A 21,369-nucleotide genomic window follows, 5' to 3' on the forward strand; every position below is an offset into this window, starting at 1 on the left:
TCACCAAATTCTAGAATATCTTTTCCAGCCTGCAGTAGACTGGATCATTACAATATAATATCTTGCTTTGATGTGGTTACAAGCAAGATATTATATTGATACTATATCCTGCGAGGAGAAGGGGAGAGAGGGAGAGAGTGCGAAGGAGCATGGGATTAAAAATGAGAAGTGTGTTTTAACACGAAGCAGGTACACGTAAACACAACTCAAAGTGCGTGAGGTTTTATTTAATCTCTTATCTACATGTGAACGATCATCATTTTGTGAGCAGATTTCTAAAACCTTTTATATTTTGTGTCTGTGTCTAATATTAGCCATGAAACACGTGTGCAGCATATGAGGGAAGATCTGGCTAATAATGCAGATATGCATGTGTTGGTGCTTGTGTTTTCTCAAAGAATGAATCAGACAAAATAATAATATACAATATACATAACATATGTAGATAATTCAAAGCAGATATGTTTTTTTATGCCGAGGAAATAACAGTTGTGTTGTGGAGAAGAATTTCTTACATTTTATACATCGAAAATCTTAATGGTAAAAGTTTCAGTCCAAAAAAACAAAAGAGAGTGCCAATTAATGTAGGTTTTCATTCATTGTTTACTGAATTTCCTTAAATTCAGTATCATGGATTGTTAAAAGGTAAATAATCCTCAACTTGTTTTTTGTATTTTGCTGATTTTTTTTTTATTTATGAAAAAATTGCTCTCATTTCTGAGGAGAAGATGCCAGGTATTTTAACACAAAATGGGTACACTACAGTAGTCGCAGTCAGCATAATGTTGATCGTCATAAAATGTTTAAAGATGCGGTTACGCATCTAGAGATCATGCCACTCTGTTATCAGTTGTTTCAGTTGTAGTGGTATCCATATATGTTCTTAAATGACCTATATTTTCTCATCTTTCAATCTTCTAATCATCATTAAATCTCCTTTTTTTGGCTCCCTTTTATGTCCCTTTACTCACTGTTGCTGCATCGGTAATAGGATTTCTCGAGTTTAAGCTTTCCCAGTGGCCGTCCGCCAACATGTGTGGAACCGGTGATACCCAGATTCGGGAATGTGAGCGGTATGCAGCACCATTAATCAAAACTAAAGAAAACAGACAGCGGTGTTAATCAGCACAACAGGGCATCTTAATGTAATAAAAAAAATTTTTTGCTTTCTGTCTGTTTAACTGTGGATTTATGCGTCTTACCAAAGACCAATTTTTTCTATTGGCAAAGCAGACTCCATCCAGACTCTCTCTCCCTAGGCTCTTTGTACCAACTGTTCTATATCTCAGATTACGTGTTCCCCTTAATATTTTTATGATCAATCCAGCATCTTGTGGTGTGTGTGTGTGTGTGTGTGTGTGTGTGTGTGTGTGTGTGTGTGTGTGTGTGTGTGTGTGTGTGTGTGTGTGTGTGTGTGTGTGTGTGTGTGTGTGTGTGTGTGTGTGTGTGTGTGTGTGTGTGTGTGTGTGTGTTTCTTTTGGGTACCAAATAAGTTTGGTTGGTAACGTTGGTCGAAGGCCCGCAGCATTTGCATATCCTGGCACGGCCCGGGAACTCGTCCTTTGATATCAGACTTTCTGTAAATGTTAGCTTTTTGAAATCGTATTACCACCTGGTCGTCCTCACACAGGAGGGAGATTTTAAGCGCGTGTCCAGTTTTAACCACGGCGCTACATTTCCTTCTTTTCTGCTTCAATGTGTGAAACCGACCCTTCTGGTTTAGTTTCTTCCTCGCTTTGCATGTTCCTGTCTGTCTTGGTACGATTATGGCTCTGACCCCATGTCCATATACCATGATTTTTTGGATCAAATATAACCAGCTTATGTGGTTGTTGTTTTCATGTGACGCAATGTCACGAAAGGAATAGTTAGAAAAAACAGTTCCCAAAAATGCGAAACCATTCCTTTAACCGCAAACCACGTCATTTGATGTCTCTCTTAAAAGAAAATATGTAAAATAAAAAGATATAATTTGCTTTTAGGTCTGAAATCAGCTGGTCATATGACAAAAACATTTAGTGACATCATGACATATGAATCATTTAGTGGGTTTTTCAAGCAAAATATATCAAACATTCATTGGTACCAGCTGCTTGTGAGAGATTGAGGGCTGTAGAAATCCCTGTGTCTTCACACGGCAAGCTGTAACTTATTCAATTTACCAGTTGACAGTGTCAAAGAAGTGGTCGGTGTGGCTGCTTTTTGTTTGGGGTCAGGGGTTAGACGGCCAAAAAGTCAAGTATACACAGCTTAGCTACCAACATGACATGTCACGTTATAACAGTAGGCTAATTTTTACAGTCAATTTTGTGTTAAGCGCCCCAGCCAGCTAATTATAACTACAATGATAAGTGGATGAACCGATAGGCTATTGTGATAGCGGATTATTTGTTTAAATGCCAAATATGTTCCGGTTTCTGCTTCTCAAATGTGAAGATATCCTGCTGTTCTCGTCGTACGTGACAGTAAAATGAATATCTTGATCTGAATAAACAAGTTGAAATTAAAGACCTCATCATCGGCTTGGAGATATCGCACATGGCATTATTTCTCTGTTTTGTTTTTTCTCTAACTTCTCTCTCTATTTTCAGCCCTGCTTGCTTTTTTCCCCCTGAGATTTTTATAGTCAAAACAAAACAGAATAACTGAGAGAATAATTATTAGTTGCAGCCCCTAAACTCCTGTTAACATTTTAGAGATTTGCTTGACAAAGCAACCGAGAAAAGGCGCAACAGGACCAGCTTTAAATGTTCTTTCTGTCCTGCTATATATAAAACATCTGCAGTTCCTAGCCTATATAAAACCCTCGGGGTGTGCAGCATGCCAACACTCGCAGCAGCGCTGAGGCTTCACAGTCATTATCGGGGTATTCAAAGTCAAGTTGCTCAGCCTGGGCTGCGAGTTCACGTGAGGTTGAGAGGGTACGCTTGATTTGTGTCGAGACTCCTGAAAGTGTTTTGGTCACAATCAATATGTGACCAAAACATGAGAAAGAAAAGATTTTTTTCACTGCAAAGTGAGCAGAAACAGCGGAACAGTTTAAGACTTGAGCTACAACAAATACCTCATTGATCATGTGAGATTAGAAATGACAGATTCTCAAAAGGCTTTCTGAATCGTTATGGTTTCAAAACAGTGGGTTTTATCCTCAAACATTATACTTCTCACTTGAAGTCGATGTTTCACATCTGTCTATAAAGGCACCAAACCTCAAATAAATAATAAATGAAAAAAATCCTTGTCACTAAAAATTTCAACGAATGACCATGTCGCCTGCAGAAACCGGTCCGTCTGAAAAACAACAGATCTTCTAGTGTTCTGTCTTTTTTTGAATGGAATTTTTTGCAAACTTTCTACGCATCTGTTTCTTTTATCCTGTCGTCACGTAAAAAAATCTCACAAATCTCAGCGATGATGATCACTTTTTGAATATTATTAGAGAAGGATTCAACTTTTGTTTCAGTGTTTTTCTGCAAAAATAGAACAACTCATCCCAACTCATTTTTCATTGTAAATACAATTAATTAAAATTCTTAAATGATAAAAATACACACCAGCACTTTCAACTGGTTCTCCTGGTTTGTTTTATACATGGTGATTAAATAAAGTCACGTTGCTATTAATAACACATGCTCAGTGAGTTTACCGAAAGAAGAAAAACTTCACTACAGGAAACAACGCATCTGTGGTTATAGGTTATGAACTGACAGTTTTCGTCCAGTTTCGATCGCGTTGATGAGTGAAAAAACTCTTCTGTTATAAAAACCAGCTTGATCCGGATCGATCAAGTTTCCTCCGTTAGACTACTTCACACGCAGTCTCGTCTAACAAAATCACCGCCACCCCGGTGTGTTCGCTCCGCAGGACAAAAAAACGCAAGGCTAACGGGTAATTTTGTGGTTATCCTTGTTTAGCCTGGGCTGAGCCAGCCTCCATCCACTCTGTGTGTGTGTGCGTGTGTGTGTGTGTGTGTGTGTGTGTCAGACTAGTTAGATAGTTTAAAGCTTGACTTCATAGTGTGTAGGGCTCCAAGTAATTATTGTTGCTGTAAATATTAATCTACTGATTATCTTCTCCATTCATCGGTTAGTTTCCCACAGTCCAAAGTTTGTAACTGTCAGTCCAATCCTCATGCAGTGGTTTTGGTGCAAATTTTTTTTGCAAGAATGATATTTTTCTACCATTTATTCAGGTCACATTACTTCAATTAATAATAGTTTTTTTATATTGTTGTTGTATACAGCTGGGAAGTACTGAATGAAAAAAATATGATATGAACAATTTGACATGTAGGTCGGATTTCACATCTTGGCCAACATGAAGCAGAAACAATGTTATAATACGGAATGCTACGTTTTTCTCTAGGTTTGGCCTAACACTACATTACCGACATTCACTTCTTCTTCACCGCTCCACAACAGCAGTTACGCTGTACTGACACTGGCAAGTACCATTTTTAAGGCGGCAAAGAAGAAGTGATTTTCGGCAATATGGAATGCTTGAGATTGCTGTTTTATCTGGGTGGGACCAATTTAAAGAAGTGGCATTGGATTGGTTCAAAGATTTGCTTATTTTTCCCGCATTTTCGGATTGGAGGCATTTCTGATACTGATATCAGAATCGTAACATCTGTAGAATATAACTTGAGGTCTTATCTAGCAGCTTTCGAAACCATCACACAGCTACACAGTTTTTTCCTTCTCTTGCGGGCAGTTTGAGGGTTTGATTTCCACTCCGTTCATTTACGGTGTTTAATAAAATACCTAAAAATAACTCGTACCTTTGACTTCTTACCAAAGAGTCAACTAAGAATTATTTAGCTTTTCTCTGTAATCCTGGAAAGGTACAAGAAAGGCACAACAAAAATAAAATCAGATACATTTTGATATTTGGGTGAATCATCGGTCACCAATTTTGGCTCCATCAATGCGTCCGTCCTCCTCCTCATCAGTCTGTCATCAGTTGCTCTGTTTTCCACCACTCAAATCCACCTGCTTCCTCTCTTAGAGGATATTTTCGGCTGCTGTGGAGACACCCCCCTTCTCTCTCGTTTTGCTGCTGCTGCTGCTGCTCTCAGTGATAAGAGGTGCCTGATAAGTGCAGGAGGAGGAAAAGGAAAAAGGAGGAAGAGTTCAGCGACAGTGTCGTAAGGGCGACAGGAAACATCAGGCAGCTCCACCCTGATGGGGAAAAAAAGGGCGGCGATGTGCTGTTCCTCTTTGTGTTTTTCTCACTTCACACTTTGCATTTCGACAGATATTTTTGTGAGAAAATGTAGAGTAAAATCAGCTGTTTGTCGAGTTGGTGCTGCAGACACCCAACGCCGGGTGGAGACACGTAAAAGTCGCTTCTTAAATTACTTTCAGTTCCTGTTTTTCTTGTTTTTGGACGGAGCATGCGAATTGGAAATGTGTGTTTGAAATTTGAAAACAATATAAAACAACAGAAAGTCAAATAAATATTGAATTGGGCCAAAATTGTGATGCTGATGATAATGCATACCTCGCTGCTGCCTCGGGCAAACTCCTTCTTCTGGGTATTAAAAACGTGTAACAGGGTTCCTTTGTTTTTTTGCCTCCAGCCACCATGAAGAAAGGCCAGAACGGCTCCAGCTGGACGAGTGAGGGGAGCCTGATGTTCGGCGGCAACGTCCAGAACACGCTGACTCCGTCCGCCACGACCACCTCAACCTCGCCCTTGTCCTCGATCTTCACCTCCCAGGTGACCTCCATCGACGGAGTCGGCTTCTCCGAGGGAGAACTGCTGCTCCAGGTAACACCTCAGATGCGTTTGTTGTACTGTGAAACAAAAACAAAAAGAGTGAAAATAGTGAAAAGTGTGCCTGGGACCTCTGCAACAAACGTCAGGTTACATGTGATCGAGGTGGCCGGGGTTTTTTCGTCTAATGCAACATGGCTTTACACGGTAAAGCCGTGGTACGACTGTGAGACATCCCGAAGATGGGAGCTATCAAGAGGGCCTCATTTGGCGCAAGGACACGATCTGAAACGCAGCTGTAGCAGAGGATGGTGGATGAAGGACGAGCCGCGCTGCCAATCACAAGCAAAAAAAACTCAACGCTGCACGAAACCCCCGATACTAAACTCTGCAGAGAGAGAGCATGAAAATCAGCCCTGATGAAAGCTGGCAGAACATCCTCTGGTCAGATGGAACCGAAAGGAAATGCGCTTGGATCGGACGAGCTCCAGCGTGTTTTGTGTGTTCCCAGCCCTGACGACCACAGGGCTGTGGGAGTGTGCTGATATGGGATTCGATGGCATTTATAGATTGGCACTTACTCTGAGCGCAAGATTGCATAGCCGAATATTGAATGAAAAGACGACTGCCCGTCTCAAGGAGTTTTTTCCAACACGACAATGATCCTAAACACAAAAAGTGTTTTTAAAGAAGGACAAAATTAAAAACCAGGACCTGGTCAAGTGTCTCCTGACTGGAGACCTGTGGAATATTTCAAAGCATACAAGAATCGTCTTTGATGAACAGCAGGATCGATTTCTGACATCATCAAATTTAAGGCAGACATACAAAATATGAACAGAATAAATGAAGGTTATGAGCGGCGTATTGACCTTATTTTTGCAGTCGGTTATAAAATATGAGCCTTTTATTACAATTAAATGAGTCAAACATTTTTCTTTTCCAAATGAAATGGCTTCATTCTTTTTGGACTTTGGCTGAACACAAAACATCATTGACTGGTGTCTTTCAATTTGATGATTTACCAACACTATTAAAGAATAAAATTAGTGGCAAAACATGTAATAACTGGTTAATAATAACTGCAATCTGCTGTGATTATTCATGTATTTGTCAACAACAATAGGTTCTCCTGCTGTATAAACATGCTGAATCATAAATAACATAATGAATAATTTAAAATATGTCTTCATAGAAGAAGTTAAAGTAAATTGGCTTAAAATGTTCTGTGTTTATAATTGCACTTGATAAACGGGAGGATGAAAAAGGATGAAAAGGCAGCTGTAGATATGAAAATAACAGTTTTTTCCCCCGGTTTGCAGGCACTCAACGGCTTCGTGTTGGCGGTGACGGCCGAGGGGTACATCTTCTACACGTCCCCCACCATCCAGGACTTCCTCGGCTTCCATCAGGTAAAAAGCACGTCGGCACAAATGACACCGGACGTACGAGAGCATGGGACACTGGGGTGTTCTTTTGTGATGTGAGGGGTTGTCTACTGCCGCTGTTAAGTCTGTGTTTCGTCCTCAATGTTACAGAGAAGAAAAAAGGTCTAAGAGAGTTTATGCAGTGTTCAGTTAGTCTTCAGATTTGACCTGTGCTTTAGAAGGAGTTTTATGCTTTTTTGTATAGAAAATGAGTCAATTATAGTGCCAAGTGAGAAGAAGTATAATCTGCAGATCAGCTTTTTTCCGCCCCTTCCTGTTGGGCAGAAATGATCCTTCCCAGAAATGATCAAATCCGACCTGAGCCTGGGCACAGAAATAACTCTTCGCTGTCTGTTTCTGCTTCATTGACCTCCTGAACTCTGGTGGTCCTCATAAAACATCCTTTAAAGGATCATAACGGTGCACAGGTTTCATCCCATCTCACAAGCCGTCGGTTTCACTTCATGTTTGTGCACTTAAAAAGTCGAGATTCGAATCTATCGCGGTGAACATTTTGTTTTTTGTCACATGTAGTTACAAAGCTGTGACTGCCCCCACCCCCTCCCATCAGTTCCATGGTTACACTAAGGACATCCGCCGATAATTCATCAGAAATTCAAACCTAGATTACAAAAATAATCAAACGTACACAACAGGGTAAACAGAAAAGAACTGAAAGCATTGGTCAGCAACATAAACACTGTGAAGTTATGTTAAGTTTACACAAGATGGAGTTTAAGGGGCTAAAACATCTAACAAAAAAAAAAAAAAAACTGGCATGGTTCTTTGAAATAATCCCACTGTGTCACAGCTACTTACTTTGCCTGGGGAGAGTGCATGTACTAAAGAAAAAAACAACAACATGCACACACGCAGCTTTTTCACGACACAATCTGAAGTCAGGATGCTAATCAGGTAAGGAAACGTTTTGTTTTGAATGCCCAAGATTCCAAATTTTATTTATAGAGCAGCTCCCAAACACAGCTATAGAGCCGAGAAAAGAAGAAACGAGCCCGGAGATAAAGAGCAGACAGGACCGATCCTGCAAGAGATAAAAAAACTGTATATAAAAAGAGGAACGACGTGGGGAAGCTTTAGATGAAACCGATTTGAAGATGTAAAGTTTCAAGGAGCTGAAGCATGAAAATAACTCGGAGAGGAGGGATTCGCCGCACTTCATTCTGTCTCTCCAGTGCTTAGAAAAATAAAATAAAAGCTAAACCCTTTTGTGCTCACAAATCCTGACTTCAGGGTTGTTTTGAACTCGACAGAGCACCGCTGACAAACGTGGGTTTTGTCTCTCCGCGTTTGTTTGTCGACGGTTGAGTAACGAGAGAGGCGCAGCTCGCTCAGCACCTCGCTCCTCGAGCACAACGACGCCGCTGTGTTTTCCCCCCTCCCTTAAAATCAGTGGCCTTCATCCACCGGGGGGCATTGTTCAAACCGCAGCGATATTGACACCCGCATCGTCGGCCTTGAACGCAGCTCGCCAGCACAAACATCGGCAGGGATATAGCTTGCCACCAAAATGAGGGCTGAGCTGGAGGAGGGCCAGTCCAAACCAGTTGTGCCAACACACACATAACGGCTGTGATTCCACTATGACATTTTTCTGGTGTAAAATTCATTGATTGCTCAAGAAAAGGACAAATCTCTTTGATTATGATGCTGTCGATTTTGATAAATAAAGGAGATTTTTACTTAATATAGATTCATGGACTTAGATTCAGCTCAGCATGTTGTTTTTTTCTCCCGTTTCCAGTCGGACGTCGTCCATCAGAGTGTGTTTGAGTTAATCCACACGGACGACCGAGCCCTGTTCAGACGACAGCTCCACTTCGCCCTCAAGCCCAATCTCTGCAAGTCCAACGGCACTGCGGACAGTCCCAGTAAGTGAACTCTCTGCTGGCAGTGAGAGCAAAGACCACACGGGTTGTCACCACGGGGGTTCATAAACAGTGTCATCGTGATTACAGGTGATCAGAACTCTGCGGAGATCAGCAGCAGCATGATTACCTACGACCCCCAGGCCATCCCTCCGGAAAACTCCTCTTTCCTGGAGAGAAACTTCTGCTGCCGATTCCGCTGCCTGCTCGACAACTCCTCCGGCTTCCTGGTAACTCATCCTGCAGCTGTAGCTCACAGAAAATGCTGCTTGTGACATATGTGAATAAATGGATAAATGTACAAATATCTGATTGTTTCATTAATAAAACTCAGGATCTGTTCAGTTTAGACTACCCGAGACTATAAACCAATCTAGCTGCGGGAGGTTCATGAGAGTTCTGGGAAATTGTTTTTGATCCCTGATGTAGAAACATGCAAATCTCTATCCTTCGCCTCTTGTTTGCGTGTAAAACTTGAGCTGTCTGTCTTCCAGGCTCTGAACTTCAGAGGCCGCCTGAAGTTCCTCCACGGTCATAACAAGGTGTCGGACAACGGGACGCTGGTCCCGCCGCAGCTCGCTCTGTTCTCCATCGCCACGCCGCTGCAGCCGCCGTCCATCCTGGAGATCCGCACCAAGACGCTCATTTTCCAGACCAAACACAAGCTTGACTTTACGCCCATGGGCACCGACACCAGGTGAACACCCAGGGATTTCACCTCAAATGATCTAAAGTATCCCACGAATTCAGACTGGAGAAGGAATTAACCTCTGTCTTTCAATATCTTATAAAACAGACATCATAAAACCATCACAAGCGATCGATCGATTGTTAATACAGGCACGATCATTGAAGAATCCAAGCCGCTGGTCGCAATCACTCATATTAATGTTTTGTGTGTGTTATTTCTTTCCCACAGAGGGAGGGTGGTTCTGGGCTACAGCGACACCGAGCTCTGCACCAGGGGCTCTGGCTACCACTTCATCCACGCTGCAGACATGATGTACTGCGCCGACAACCACTTGAGAAGTAGGCACCTGAGGAAGCTGCCTTTTTAAACGTTTCAACCTGCTGTCAACATGTCTGGTTTAAAGATATATATATATATCTCTAAACCGGACAAGTGCTGCTTTAAAGCTGATAGAGAAGTACAATATGTCTGACTGTATCTGTGTCCTGTCCAGTGATAAAAACTGGCGAAAGCGGCTTCACCGTCTTCAGGCTCCTGAGAAAAACTGGGATGTGGCTCTGGGTCCAAGCCAACGCCAGGCTGATCTTCAAAGGAGGGAAACCCGACTTCATCATAGCGCGACAGAGAGCGCTGACGTAAGTATCCTGCAAGTTCACTACCCGGAGAGCTTGGAGCGTAGCTATCTGCTTTTATAATTTTATACTGTATTGTAAAGCCATTTCGTTTTCATATGAAGCACTTTTTTATTGTATGTATGTAGTCGATGAAATCCTTTTATTGCTATTTTACTCTAAATGTCACAATTTTTTGCTTTAGAATTTTTCAATTAGTTGGTTAGTTGGTCAATAAAAAAAAGGGGTCCAACTCAAATATTTGCTTGCAACAGCTTCTCATGAGCAATTTTGACAAAAGCGACAGATAAAATTTGTTGCAAAATGATTATTTTCATTTTCAGTAGGGAAACTTTATAGTTCTAGCTGTTGATTTGGGTTAGGGTTAGGGCTAACCCTAACCCTAACCCTCTTATCAATGCCAAAGTGTTACCAAATTAGGTAACAGGTTGAAACTGATTATTATTTCCATCAATATTATCATGATAATAATGATATAAAACATAAGAAACACACCTGTGACAAGCTGGAATTAGTGAATACTGATTCCTAAAAATGACTTGCAAATTTGAGTTAAAGATAATTTCCTTTTAAGCAACTAACTGATTAACGAAAAACATATTGCTTGAATTTATAGAAACAAAAGAAAGAAAACCCTCTTCCTGTCTTTTTCCTATAGAAATGAAGAAGGAGAGGAACAGCTACATCTCCGGCGCCTGCAGCTGCCGTTCAACTTCACCACTGGAGAGGCGTTGCTGTACGACACAACCCCGACCGTCGACATCCCCGACGCGTGCTCCACGCCGAAGCAGAGGAAGATGGACGACGTCTCCGTCAGCCCCAACTCCCTCCTGGGCTGCATGCTGCGCCAAGACCAGTCCGTCTACTGTGAACACAACACCAACACGATCAACTCCCTCAACGACGCCGCCTTCGAGGACACCCACGCCATGGTCAACGTGCCAGGGGACGTGTGGCAGAACCCCTCGCCCAAACCCGTGGGGAATCTGATCAAATCAGAGGCCATGGTGCAGGACATGATGGAGACCCTGCAGCAGATCCTCGGGGATGGTAACGTCGTTGACTCCCTGGACATCGAGCCCGATGAGCTCAAGAGCTGGGAGACGACGCTGCTAAGGATGAGCACCAACACCTCAGACGTGAGCGAAGACCTGAACGACATTCTCAGCAACGACATACTGTCTTTCGTGGAGGAGCAGCTCCAAAAGGAGGGTGGGCTCAAACTGCCAGATCAGCTGGACGACGTGCCGGCCCCGCTCTCCACTTTGGACCTCCAGAGCCAGGGCCTCGACCAAGCCGCGGAACAGAGCTTCGGCTGGCCCCTGGAGCCCCAGAACCAGCTGATACCAAACATAGGCCAGATGATGAATGGTCAACCGACGGCAGTCCTGGAAACGATGAAACTGACCCACATGGATCTCCCTCAGTTGAGTTCCCCTGCTTTGAATGGTCCCACGCTTCAGCAGATCTCCAGTCAACTGCTCCCCGCCTCTGTCGGCCTTTGCAACATTGACACACCGGTGACCTTCAACCCCTCCCTGACAGACTCTTGCCCTCAAACACAGAATGACCCGAGGACCTTACCAGTCACTGCCAAGGAAAACAACCTTGGAGCGTTCAGGCCAACCAATCAGCTTAACGCCATCCAAATGCAGAACCAGGTTCAGATGAGGATGCCCAGCCTGCCGATCGGCCTCCAGGACCAGAGCGCAGAAAGGAAGTTAAATCCCGTGTTCACCTTCCAGGGGAACCGGTGGAGCTCATCTGTCCCCAACTCAAACCAAGTCAACAACTTTGTCCAAACGTACACCCAGAATATTTCAAACCAATCCGGGTTTATCGCAGATCCCCCGTCGTCGAGCTACTTACAGGGCCACATTCCACTTCAGACACAGAACAATGAGAACCAGAGACAGTCTTGGCCACTGGAGCAGCAGCAGCAGGTAATGTCTGGCTCCCGCCTCAACCAAATGGCAGGACTTCAGAGGAATCCTCCACCCGGAGCCGTTGCACCTCAAACCACTGTCAACGGCAGGCCAATGTTCTGGACTCCAGAGACTCCCGCCATACCATTTCCTGCCCAGCAAGCCCTGGAGCCGCCGCCGCCTCTGGCGACCTCCAGCAGTTGTATGTTCGGCAACGCCACGTCCTCTGTGCATGTAAATGGTTTGCAACTGAGCCAGGTGCCCTGCCGCAAGCAAATGAACACAGCCGTCAGCAACCGGATAATCTCCAAGCCCTCCTGCTTCTATCAGGGTCTTCCCGGAGGACGGTCGGTGCAGGGGATGTCGGCGATACCGAATCCCGATGAGGCGGTGCTGTCATGCCAAACGACCGGCGGCCTCGACCTGAACGGCCTGCTGGTGCAACAACAGCAGTATCTTAACTTTACTGAACAGACAGAGGTAAAAAAAAAAAAAAAGAGAAATAAAAGTATATTCACATTTGTTTTATTTGTAAGTACAAGGTTTGAGCCCTGCTAAGTTTGCATTTGACTTTGGAAAGATAAGGATAAAAAAAGGATAAAATACTTCCTGCTCTTACCTACAAACCTAGTGATTCCCACTGAGGTCATATGTCTTCTATAGTTTCATTTCCTAAAGCAGCTAAAACAGTCCTAAATATTTTCAGCAGCGTTTGGTTATATCAACTTTTGGTGCTCTTGTGAGCATTTGGTGCAGCAGCATGGTTGTCTTTTCTTTGGATTGTTAATAAGAAAGACATTAAGAAAGAAATATGAACTCCATGAACAGATTGACCCTTTAAAGTTGCCGTAAGAGATTGAAAACCAGTACAGGTTCGACCTCGAAAGGCGACCATTAGTTGGACTCTTGAATGGGGGCTTTCACATTTGAACACGGGTGGTTGTGATTATTAGACCAGTTAAGTTTTGGTATTTTGAAATTAAAGTTGTTTGGAGATTGTCCCCAGTTATTTGTGACAGATAAAGAAATAAATCTCCGTAAAGCCACATCTCCTAACCAGTCTTTTTTTACCCACAGATCAACAACCATCCAGTCATCGGGAACGAAGGCTTCCCCTTCCCCTCGCTGCCAGACGAGACCGCATACTACTCGGAGAACAAATAGGAACGAGCCGCCGCGGCGTCTGGAAGGCGGAGGGACCCCCGACTCTGAGAGCTTGGAAAACGCCAGTTTCAAAGGACACAGAAGACTCTCGTCTCTAAACAAGAAATGGAACAGACTGAAGAACAGTAAAAAAGGATGAGGAGTGAAAACAGGATGCCCCTCCCTCTCTCTCTTTTTTTTTCCCAATTTGGAAAAACTGTGATGAAAGCTTTAAAAATCCCAAGTTTGGCCAAGGACGGCTGGTTTGCGGTCGAGGAAGAGAAGTCTCAAGAAATCATCTTGTCACTTTGTTTAGTTTTTGTCAAAGCTGGACGTCAAAGAAGAATGTAATCCTTTTCTTGGACCTGATTGGACTGTACCACAAGAAAAAATGGATAATTTAAATCAGTGATTTGGTTTTTTCCTTCAATCATGATCAAGTTTAAAATATTTTTTTTTTTAAAAAGAGATCAAAAGCGCACCTGGCACCCCAGTTGGGGGTGGTGGAGGGATGAGCCTGCTCGAGTGGTGGTTGGTGTTTCTCCTCTGGCCACAAGGGGGCAGCGACGAACCCATGACACTCTGAAAGATAAACTTGGACTAAAGCCACGAAAATCTGAGATAAATTGTTAATCTGACATTTTGATGAGAAAAGACTTGGATGGTTGGTTTGGGGTCTCCGAGCCACGCTGTCTCGGGACACGGCGGATGAGAACATCCCAAAACGTTGCGTCTACCCGAGTGAAAGTAAAAAAAAAAAAAAAAGAATGCTCAGACGACCTCCCGTCGACCCTCTGCCGTCTCCGATGCGCCTCCTCCCTGGAAATCTCCTGTTTTCTACCCTGAGCTGTCAGACGGATGAAATGTGTCTGCTTTTGTTTTTGTTTTGTTTTGTTGTTTTTGTCCTTTTGAAATTGCGTCTTGATTGAGTTCATTTCAACACTTTTACTGTCCTACTAGGGGAGATTTGCTTTGCAGACAGGGTATATATATATATATATACACACACACACACACACACACACACACACACACATATATATATATATAAAAGAAAAAGAAACGCACAACAAAATCACAGCATCATCCTACTAACAGATCCTTTTTTTTAAAGATATAAACACGAGGATTGAGTTAAATAAAGCTGCTACTTAGTGCATCATTTACAGATTTAAAAAACAAACAGGCAGAGCTTTTTCACAGAGTCAGTTTCTTCTTCTTTTCTTTCCTTTCCTTTAATATTTCTGTGTTGTTGTTTTCCTGTTACAGGGGGAAAACCGATTGAGACCGTGCCTTACACCGACAGACCCGTTTGAAACTTTAAAGGGACAGTCTGTTGCCATTTTTAAAAACATCTCCATCGCGAACACAAGCAGAAAAAAAGGAGTGTGGTGGGAAATTCCTATTCGATAAAACGAACGGAACCGAAGTGTAAAACTCGCCCCTTGCCTTAACTTTCACCGAGCCAGTTTCTTAAAGATGTATTGCACTATTCCCTTTAAGTTTTGCCAAAGCATACTGAAGAGAAAGTAATTCACACACCCTATGTCTTAGAGCACAATTTAAAGGAATAGTAGCTCTCTATTTTAACAATATTCTATTTCACAAAAAACGTTCCTCCTGCCTAAACCAGGATTCCTTTTTCATAACTGAACCTGAAAATGAAAGACCACGTTTTTATCAAGATACTTGATTGTGATAGTGGACTCAAACGAAATAACGGATTTCCGTTCTCTTCGTCTTTCTCTCTTTCTCTTTCTCTATATTGTGGTTTATGTATATCGGCGTTCTGGCTCAGACCAGGAACATCGCTGAATGCGCGGCAGCGAAAAACGCAGAAGTAAAACAGTTACAGGCAGCTATTGTATATTTTAAAGGAGGAAAAAAATGGAAAAAAACACTTGGCAAGTCAGAAAAAACAACAACAAAAAAAAACCTTAAAGTGCCCTTTTAGATGAGATCTTTTTGATCGTCTGTTGATCTTTAAAAAAAAATCACGACTCAGCACTTAGACTGAAAAGGAAAGTTGCTTCATCCAGTACTGAGCCGTAAAATCTGTTTTTTTTCTAAGCAAGCTTTGTGTCACTTTTTCTTTTTTCTTTTTAGCACTTATGAACCTTTATTAAAGAACACTTATTTGCAATGAATCATTCGCAGCAGATTGCAGTGCTGCATGGCGGTGACGAACGAACTTGAATACTTGACTTAAATACCAAAAATAAGTCTTTAAAGCCATTTTGTGACTCCTTATTCTCAAGGATACCAAAGGGACAAATCAGAGCACAGCACAACGTCATTCTGGGTAATGTAGTGTAAAGCACTTGCTGCATTGAAAGAAGAGGAGGTCGATTGAGTTGCGGTGTTTTACAATCGCTTTGGCTCATTTTTGTGCTCAGCACCACATTTTGACGTACAGGCTAGATGCTGCGTTATGCCAAACAACAATGCAAAATCTGCATTGGTTATTTTCTCGAGGATTATCGCTTATTTAAATGGCATAAAGTGAGAATTCCCTCTAAAAAACATAAACCACGATTAATTTACACCTCTAGGACCGGAACTCAATATATTTTCACATTTTCAATAAAAAAATGGGGAGAAATGTCCTGCGGCAGAGCGAGTAATGAGCACGTGATGATTTGGATGTTTTATGTTTTGTATTTGAAAGTAAGAATACAGTCAGGTGAGAATTGTGATTGTGGAGAGACTGAGCCAAAGCAGCTATAAAATAGTGGAAATTGTAATAAAGCCACAGAAAATCCCCCCAAAATTTGGAGATTGGCGAAAAGCCCTATCAAAAATAACTGAGCGTCTTTGCCGTAGAGAGTGAGGCCGAATATTTAAGACTCAAAGACTAAATGAAGCGTTCAATTTCCAAGGTGTGCGACTTTTCGTCACCTAAGCGTCCCCTCTCTTCTCTCGTTCTGTAGTACTTTCAGTACTTTCTTACAGTCAGAGCTTATTCTCTCACAGAAATATTCTGCATACAGAAATATAAATATATTGTTGCTTGCTTCTAGATTTTAAATGAGACAAAAGCCATTGTGCTTATTACACATTTTTTTTCAAATTCAAGGCTCCAAAATGCAGTATCTTTGTGTACCTGTATATAAATATCTATATTTGTCTTCTTAAAAATTGTTTTCCGTCAAAAAACAGTATGTATTGCCATATAATGTGTATTTTAATATCATATTGGCTTAACCCGACTCACAACTATAATTTTTTTTGTACATTGTCTGCACAGCATATAAATGTGTAACCCCTCTTTATGATGTATTGGTTTTTTTTGGTAACTTTTCAACTTATTATATCTCGTGGATTTGCCTTCAATATTTTGCCTCTAACAAGTATATGAATGTTTGAGTCAATATGTCCATGCTCGCCATATTAAAGGTGATCAGATCACACACACTGCTGCGGTTTCAGTGACTTTTTTTTCAGAATGACTCGGCAGTTTATTGATTGTATTTCTTTTCTTTTTTAAATATGTACTTCACTCTGTCCTTCCATCCTGCTCTTGTGAATGCAGTATCTAAGGAATGCCTTGAGGGAATTTCTTAAAATTTGGCAATCATATTTTCCAATTTCTTTGTCTCACTCTCTTGGTGTAAATAAAACAAGATGAAAGTGTAGATGTAACATATTTTACAGTTCATAGCCAGTGTTGGAAGTTTTTTTTTTAGCAGTCCAGTGTTCTCCAGCGTCCACTAGGTGTCAGCCTAAGTCTGTTTTGGGTCACTGCAGCTCCTCCACGTGGTTCCCTTGTAATACATCTGTTCCTGTTTGACAATCTGCTCCCAGTTAAGCCTTTAATGGTTTTCACTACAGGGCCAAACTGGGCCAGGGAGGATTACACGTTGTCTTGTATTGTCTTTCTTTTTCCCCCGATATGCTTTATTACATAGAACGTAAAGTTGGTTGAATAAAGCGTGATGTTGTGACAGTTTATAAAAAAGAAAATCTATCTAATATCTAAAAAGTAGTATGCAGTACACGATGTTGTAGCTTGTCAACATGTTTCCAGTTGTACTGCTTTTTTTATAAAGAGCTGATAATTGATTTTTTTTTTTTTACAGTAAGTGACTATATCAGCTGAGTGAATGTAATTCATTAGCAGAGGAGATCGTACAGATTCGCTCCGACCGATGCAGTTTTGGAGATCCGACTGCAATGTTTATGTGACAAAATGTACCGTCAAAGGTGAGGAGGTGTGAAGTAGAATAGTGAGGCGACTACAAGTGCAACGTAATTATACTTTTAGTATTATTGAGTACATTTCAACCTCTACTTCGACTGGAACCGTCTCCTGTCACTGTCACTGTCACCTTTGACCCGCCGCGCGCTCCCGTCGACAAATCAGTGCCACTACTGCACGTGCACTGCAAGCGCGCGCTGGTCGCGCCGAGCTGCTGCGGGAGGAGAGGAGAGAGAGAGAGAGAGAGAGAGAGAGAGAGGGGGACGGGGAGCTCAACTTGAACAGGTTTTCACTCCACGGTGTCGGTGGAAATACTAATAAATAAAAGTTTAAACGGAACCTCGGCACCATGGACGGGGGCACCGGCGCGAGAGAGCGCGACAGCCGCCCCGCCGTGACGGTACAGTAGTCCGCGACAGCGGGGGGGGGCTCAAGCAGTGCGTCGTCTATCTTTAGCCGCGGCGTCGGACGTCCGCGAAGCTTTTCAAGCGAGCGCGCGGCTGTTCTCTACACGTGAGCCTGGGCGGCTAGGGGGGGGGGACAAAAGAACACGCGAAGCGGGGCTTCGGGGGGTCGGAAGTTCGTCCCGTCCGTCGGCGGAGGAGCGCGGATGAGTCACATGCCTCCGACGACCCGCCGCACCGGGAGAGCCGCTGGTTTCCGCAGGATCCCGCCGTCCTCCGGCTGAGCTGGGGATAAGTACACCATCAACAACAACAACAACAACAACAACAACAACAACATGTATGCCGGGAGGAAGAGGAGGAAACCGGCGCAGAAGGGGTGAGTCGTTCGCTCGACGGTGCTTTCAGGAGGAAGTGAAAGTGCTGTTGTTTAGTTGTCAGATCATTGAGATATGATCACACTCCACTCTCACTGCAGCCACAGGCGTCATGTCAACACGGAAATAAGAGGCCGCATCACATAATAATGTCGTTGTTAGTTGGTGAGAATAAACAGCTGTAAGTCCTCCTGTGGACACACACACACACAGGTGTGTGTATATATGGATACTGCATATGTGTGTGTGTGTCTTATATCTACTACTTACTACATTAAAGGGTGTTAAAATATGTATTATATATAATGTCGTTATATACTTATACCTACATTAAAGGGTGTTCAAATATGTATTGATATTTAATTATATTATATATTAGATTTGTTTCGATGCTAAGTAGGGTTCTTAAACATTTTTTTTAAGCGTTACAGGAATTATTATATTCACTCAGTTATTACAGACTGAATAATAGCTTTGATTTACTGGAGATATCGTCGGTTGAACATCTTAAAGGACCGACATAATGGATTATAAGACCTAGACTTATACAGTATTTTTGAGTCGGATTCCGATGTTGACTCCCCACAAAATAAACTCTGTACATCTACAAACACAGATATCTGCCTCACATTCACACCTATTCCAATAAATAATATGTAAGGATATTGTGTCATGATGCTGGACAATAGTTAGTATAAGCCTGCTGTAATATCGACCCGGGCACTGATTAATATCACACATGATATAAATATGTGTCATAATGGATACGATTAACTATGATTATTTTTACCAAGCTGAAAAAAAGGTTATGTTATAGATATCGGTTAATATATCGATATTGGAAAATGTTTACTCCCTAATATCGGTATCGGCATTGGCCCCCAGAAAATCAATTGATAATCCAAATTGGTTATCAATGTTCACATGATAAAGAAGTTAAATATTCCAGTGTTCCCCACATATTCAGGGTCAAACCGACCCCTGCTGAAGGCGCCAAGTCCAACCCGTCCAAACGCCACCGTGACCGCCTGAACTCGGAGCTGGACCGGCTCGCCGGCCTGCTCCCCTTCGCGGAAGACGTCATCTCAAGCCTGGATAAGCTGTCTATCCTGAGGCTCAGCGTCAGCTTCCTGCGCACCAAGAACTTCTTCTCAGGTAGGAAAAAACGCGACGGCTGCCGACCGATCTACTTGAAAAACTCCAATGAGACTTTTAAAAGTGGTGACGGAAGATGATGAATCTTGAGAATGAGATGGAGACATTCTGTGGTCTTGAAAAAAACAACAGCTGCTCGCCCCCTTTTTCCCGCGCCTGCTGAAAAAACAGAAAAACAGACGGGCGGTGGAGCGGTTTTGAGTAGAAAGTAAGACAAGGTCAGGGAGAGTTTCTGGAGGCCATGGTGAACAGGGTGGTTGAGAAAAGGCGGGGGGTTTTTTCGGCTGCGGAGAGTTGGCATTGATTTATATCTTTCGGAAAGCACAGGTATACGCCACAACAAGGAGCAGAGACTGTGAAAATGTCAGTTTCGCTTCTTCACCATGTTTTCTGTTCAAAATCATAGGAGATATGTCCAATGAGCTGAACATATTTTAATTAATGACTGTAATTTACTGATGGACTATTGTCCGAAAAGCAGCCCATGCGAGACAACGACTCTTACTGACGTGATTCAAAACACATCACACCTGTGTCACCCGCTGACCGCTGCAGAAACAGGTCAACACATCCATCTCTTAAGTGCTTGCACCCTGGACGCCCCCCCGCCCCCCTCCTTCCTCTCCCTCTTATTATGATGTCTCAATACAACCATACCGCATTGTAGGTCAGCCTCCTCTCGCCCCGTGGCCATGGGGCGACACTTGTCCGCACGGTAATGCAGGTCTGAGGAGACGGCAGCGTCACCGGCGAGAGAGCAGCAAGAAGGCGGGAGGAGGAGGAGGGGGAGATGAAAAGCCCCTGAGAATAAAAACACAAGGGGATAATCCACTCGCGGCTGTTTTACAGGCCTTCTGAAGAGGGGAGGGGGGAGACAGGCACCCACTTTTTAACTTTTGACTCCTGCAACCATTTAGTTTTTTCTCCACATTGGTAACTAGTACAGAAGTCAAGTGCTCAGAATTAATCTTGGCTACCGTTGGCGCTTGGTCTTGGTGCCATCCGAGGTAGGACAGAGGTACCGTGTGTATGTGTGTGTGTGTGTGTGTTTGTGTGTGTGTGTGTGTGTTGATATAATCCCCCCTCGCAATCTGCTATGTTAAGTTTTATTTGTTAAAACTGTATTTTTTTATGCAGCGTGCAGGTTAATAACCTCCAGTCACTGCGAGGCTGCAGGTGGTTTTATTATAAATTTAGACCGAAGGACTCATTTGTGAAAAGTTGTCGGGTCAGAGGTCACTGGACAGAATAAGTTTCTGGCAGGGTTCCCTTCCTTCACTTTTCACAAGCTCTTTGAAACTTTAAGATGACCTTTAACCTTTTGAAATGTGTTTCTGATTGACCAACACATGCAGAAGTTTAGTACAGTGGAAAAAAATGAACTTTTCAACTTCCCCCAAACTTGAAGTTGTCTTTTCCTTATCGTATCAGACTTGGTTCCACCTCATGAAGCAGCAAATGCAGGAGAAAGGTTCGTGTGGAGGTCGAGACGTTGTTGTACGTGTGTGCTGCGTCCAGGTCGCCTGGTAAAAACAGGACGAAGGCCACGGTTGAGCTGTCACGACTTTTGACTCCACTATCCTTGGTTGCACGACGCAGCTGCACCACATCAACTTCATCTGAAATGTGAACTTTATTCAGGTGGCAGCTATTTATATGTTTCACGTTCTCCAACCACAGTAGCTGCAATAATGCAATTCCAGCGTGTGTGTGTGTTTGTGTGTGTTCGTACACATCTGTCTCATATGTAAATCCATCTGCCAAGTGCTTAGGGCAGATTAGGGCTTACTTATGTAACACCGCAGCACTGTAC

General features: G+C 42.9%; 2 protein-coding genes across 3 annotated transcripts in view; both read left to right on the forward strand.

The window, feature by feature from the left end:
• Positions 1 to 16,836, forward strand: part of ahr2 (aryl hydrocarbon receptor 2) — a 58,490-nt gene extending 41,654 nt beyond the window's left edge. Inside the window, exons 3-11 of the mRNA XM_035628595.2 lie at positions 5,582 to 5,772; positions 7,041 to 7,130; positions 8,908 to 9,034; positions 9,122 to 9,261; positions 9,526 to 9,728; positions 9,951 to 10,060; positions 10,216 to 10,357; positions 11,013 to 12,759; positions 13,357 to 16,836. Coding sequence (XP_035484488.1) covers positions 5,582 to 5,772; positions 7,041 to 7,130; positions 8,908 to 9,034; positions 9,122 to 9,261; positions 9,526 to 9,728; positions 9,951 to 10,060; positions 10,216 to 10,357; positions 11,013 to 12,759; positions 13,357 to 13,443 — 2,837 coding nt within the window. The 3' untranslated portion in view covers positions 13,444 to 16,836. The remainder of the gene's footprint in view (positions 1 to 5,581; positions 5,773 to 7,040; positions 7,131 to 8,907; positions 9,035 to 9,121; positions 9,262 to 9,525; positions 9,729 to 9,950; positions 10,061 to 10,215; positions 10,358 to 11,012; positions 12,760 to 13,356) is intronic.
• Positions 16,837 to 17,824: 988 nt separating this feature from the next.
• Positions 17,825 to 21,369, forward strand: part of ahr1b (aryl hydrocarbon receptor 1b) — a 29,512-nt gene continuing 25,967 nt past the window's right edge. For both annotated transcript variants that reach the window (XR_007031266.1, XM_035629713.2), the window contains exons 1-2: positions 17,825 to 18,403; positions 19,369 to 19,556. Coding sequence is in view for 1 of the 2 variants with exons in the window: in XM_035629713.2 (XP_035485606.2) it covers positions 18,363 to 18,403; positions 19,369 to 19,556 (229 nt within the window). In the remaining variant the exon portion in view is untranslated. The remainder of the gene's footprint in view (positions 18,404 to 19,368; positions 19,557 to 21,369) is intronic.

Source organism: Scophthalmus maximus, chromosome 1 (assembly GCF_022379125.1).
Source record: "Scophthalmus maximus strain ysfricsl-2021 chromosome 1, ASM2237912v1, whole genome shotgun sequence".
Taxonomy (NCBI): Eukaryota; Metazoa; Chordata; class Actinopteri; order Pleuronectiformes; family Scophthalmidae; genus Scophthalmus; species Scophthalmus maximus.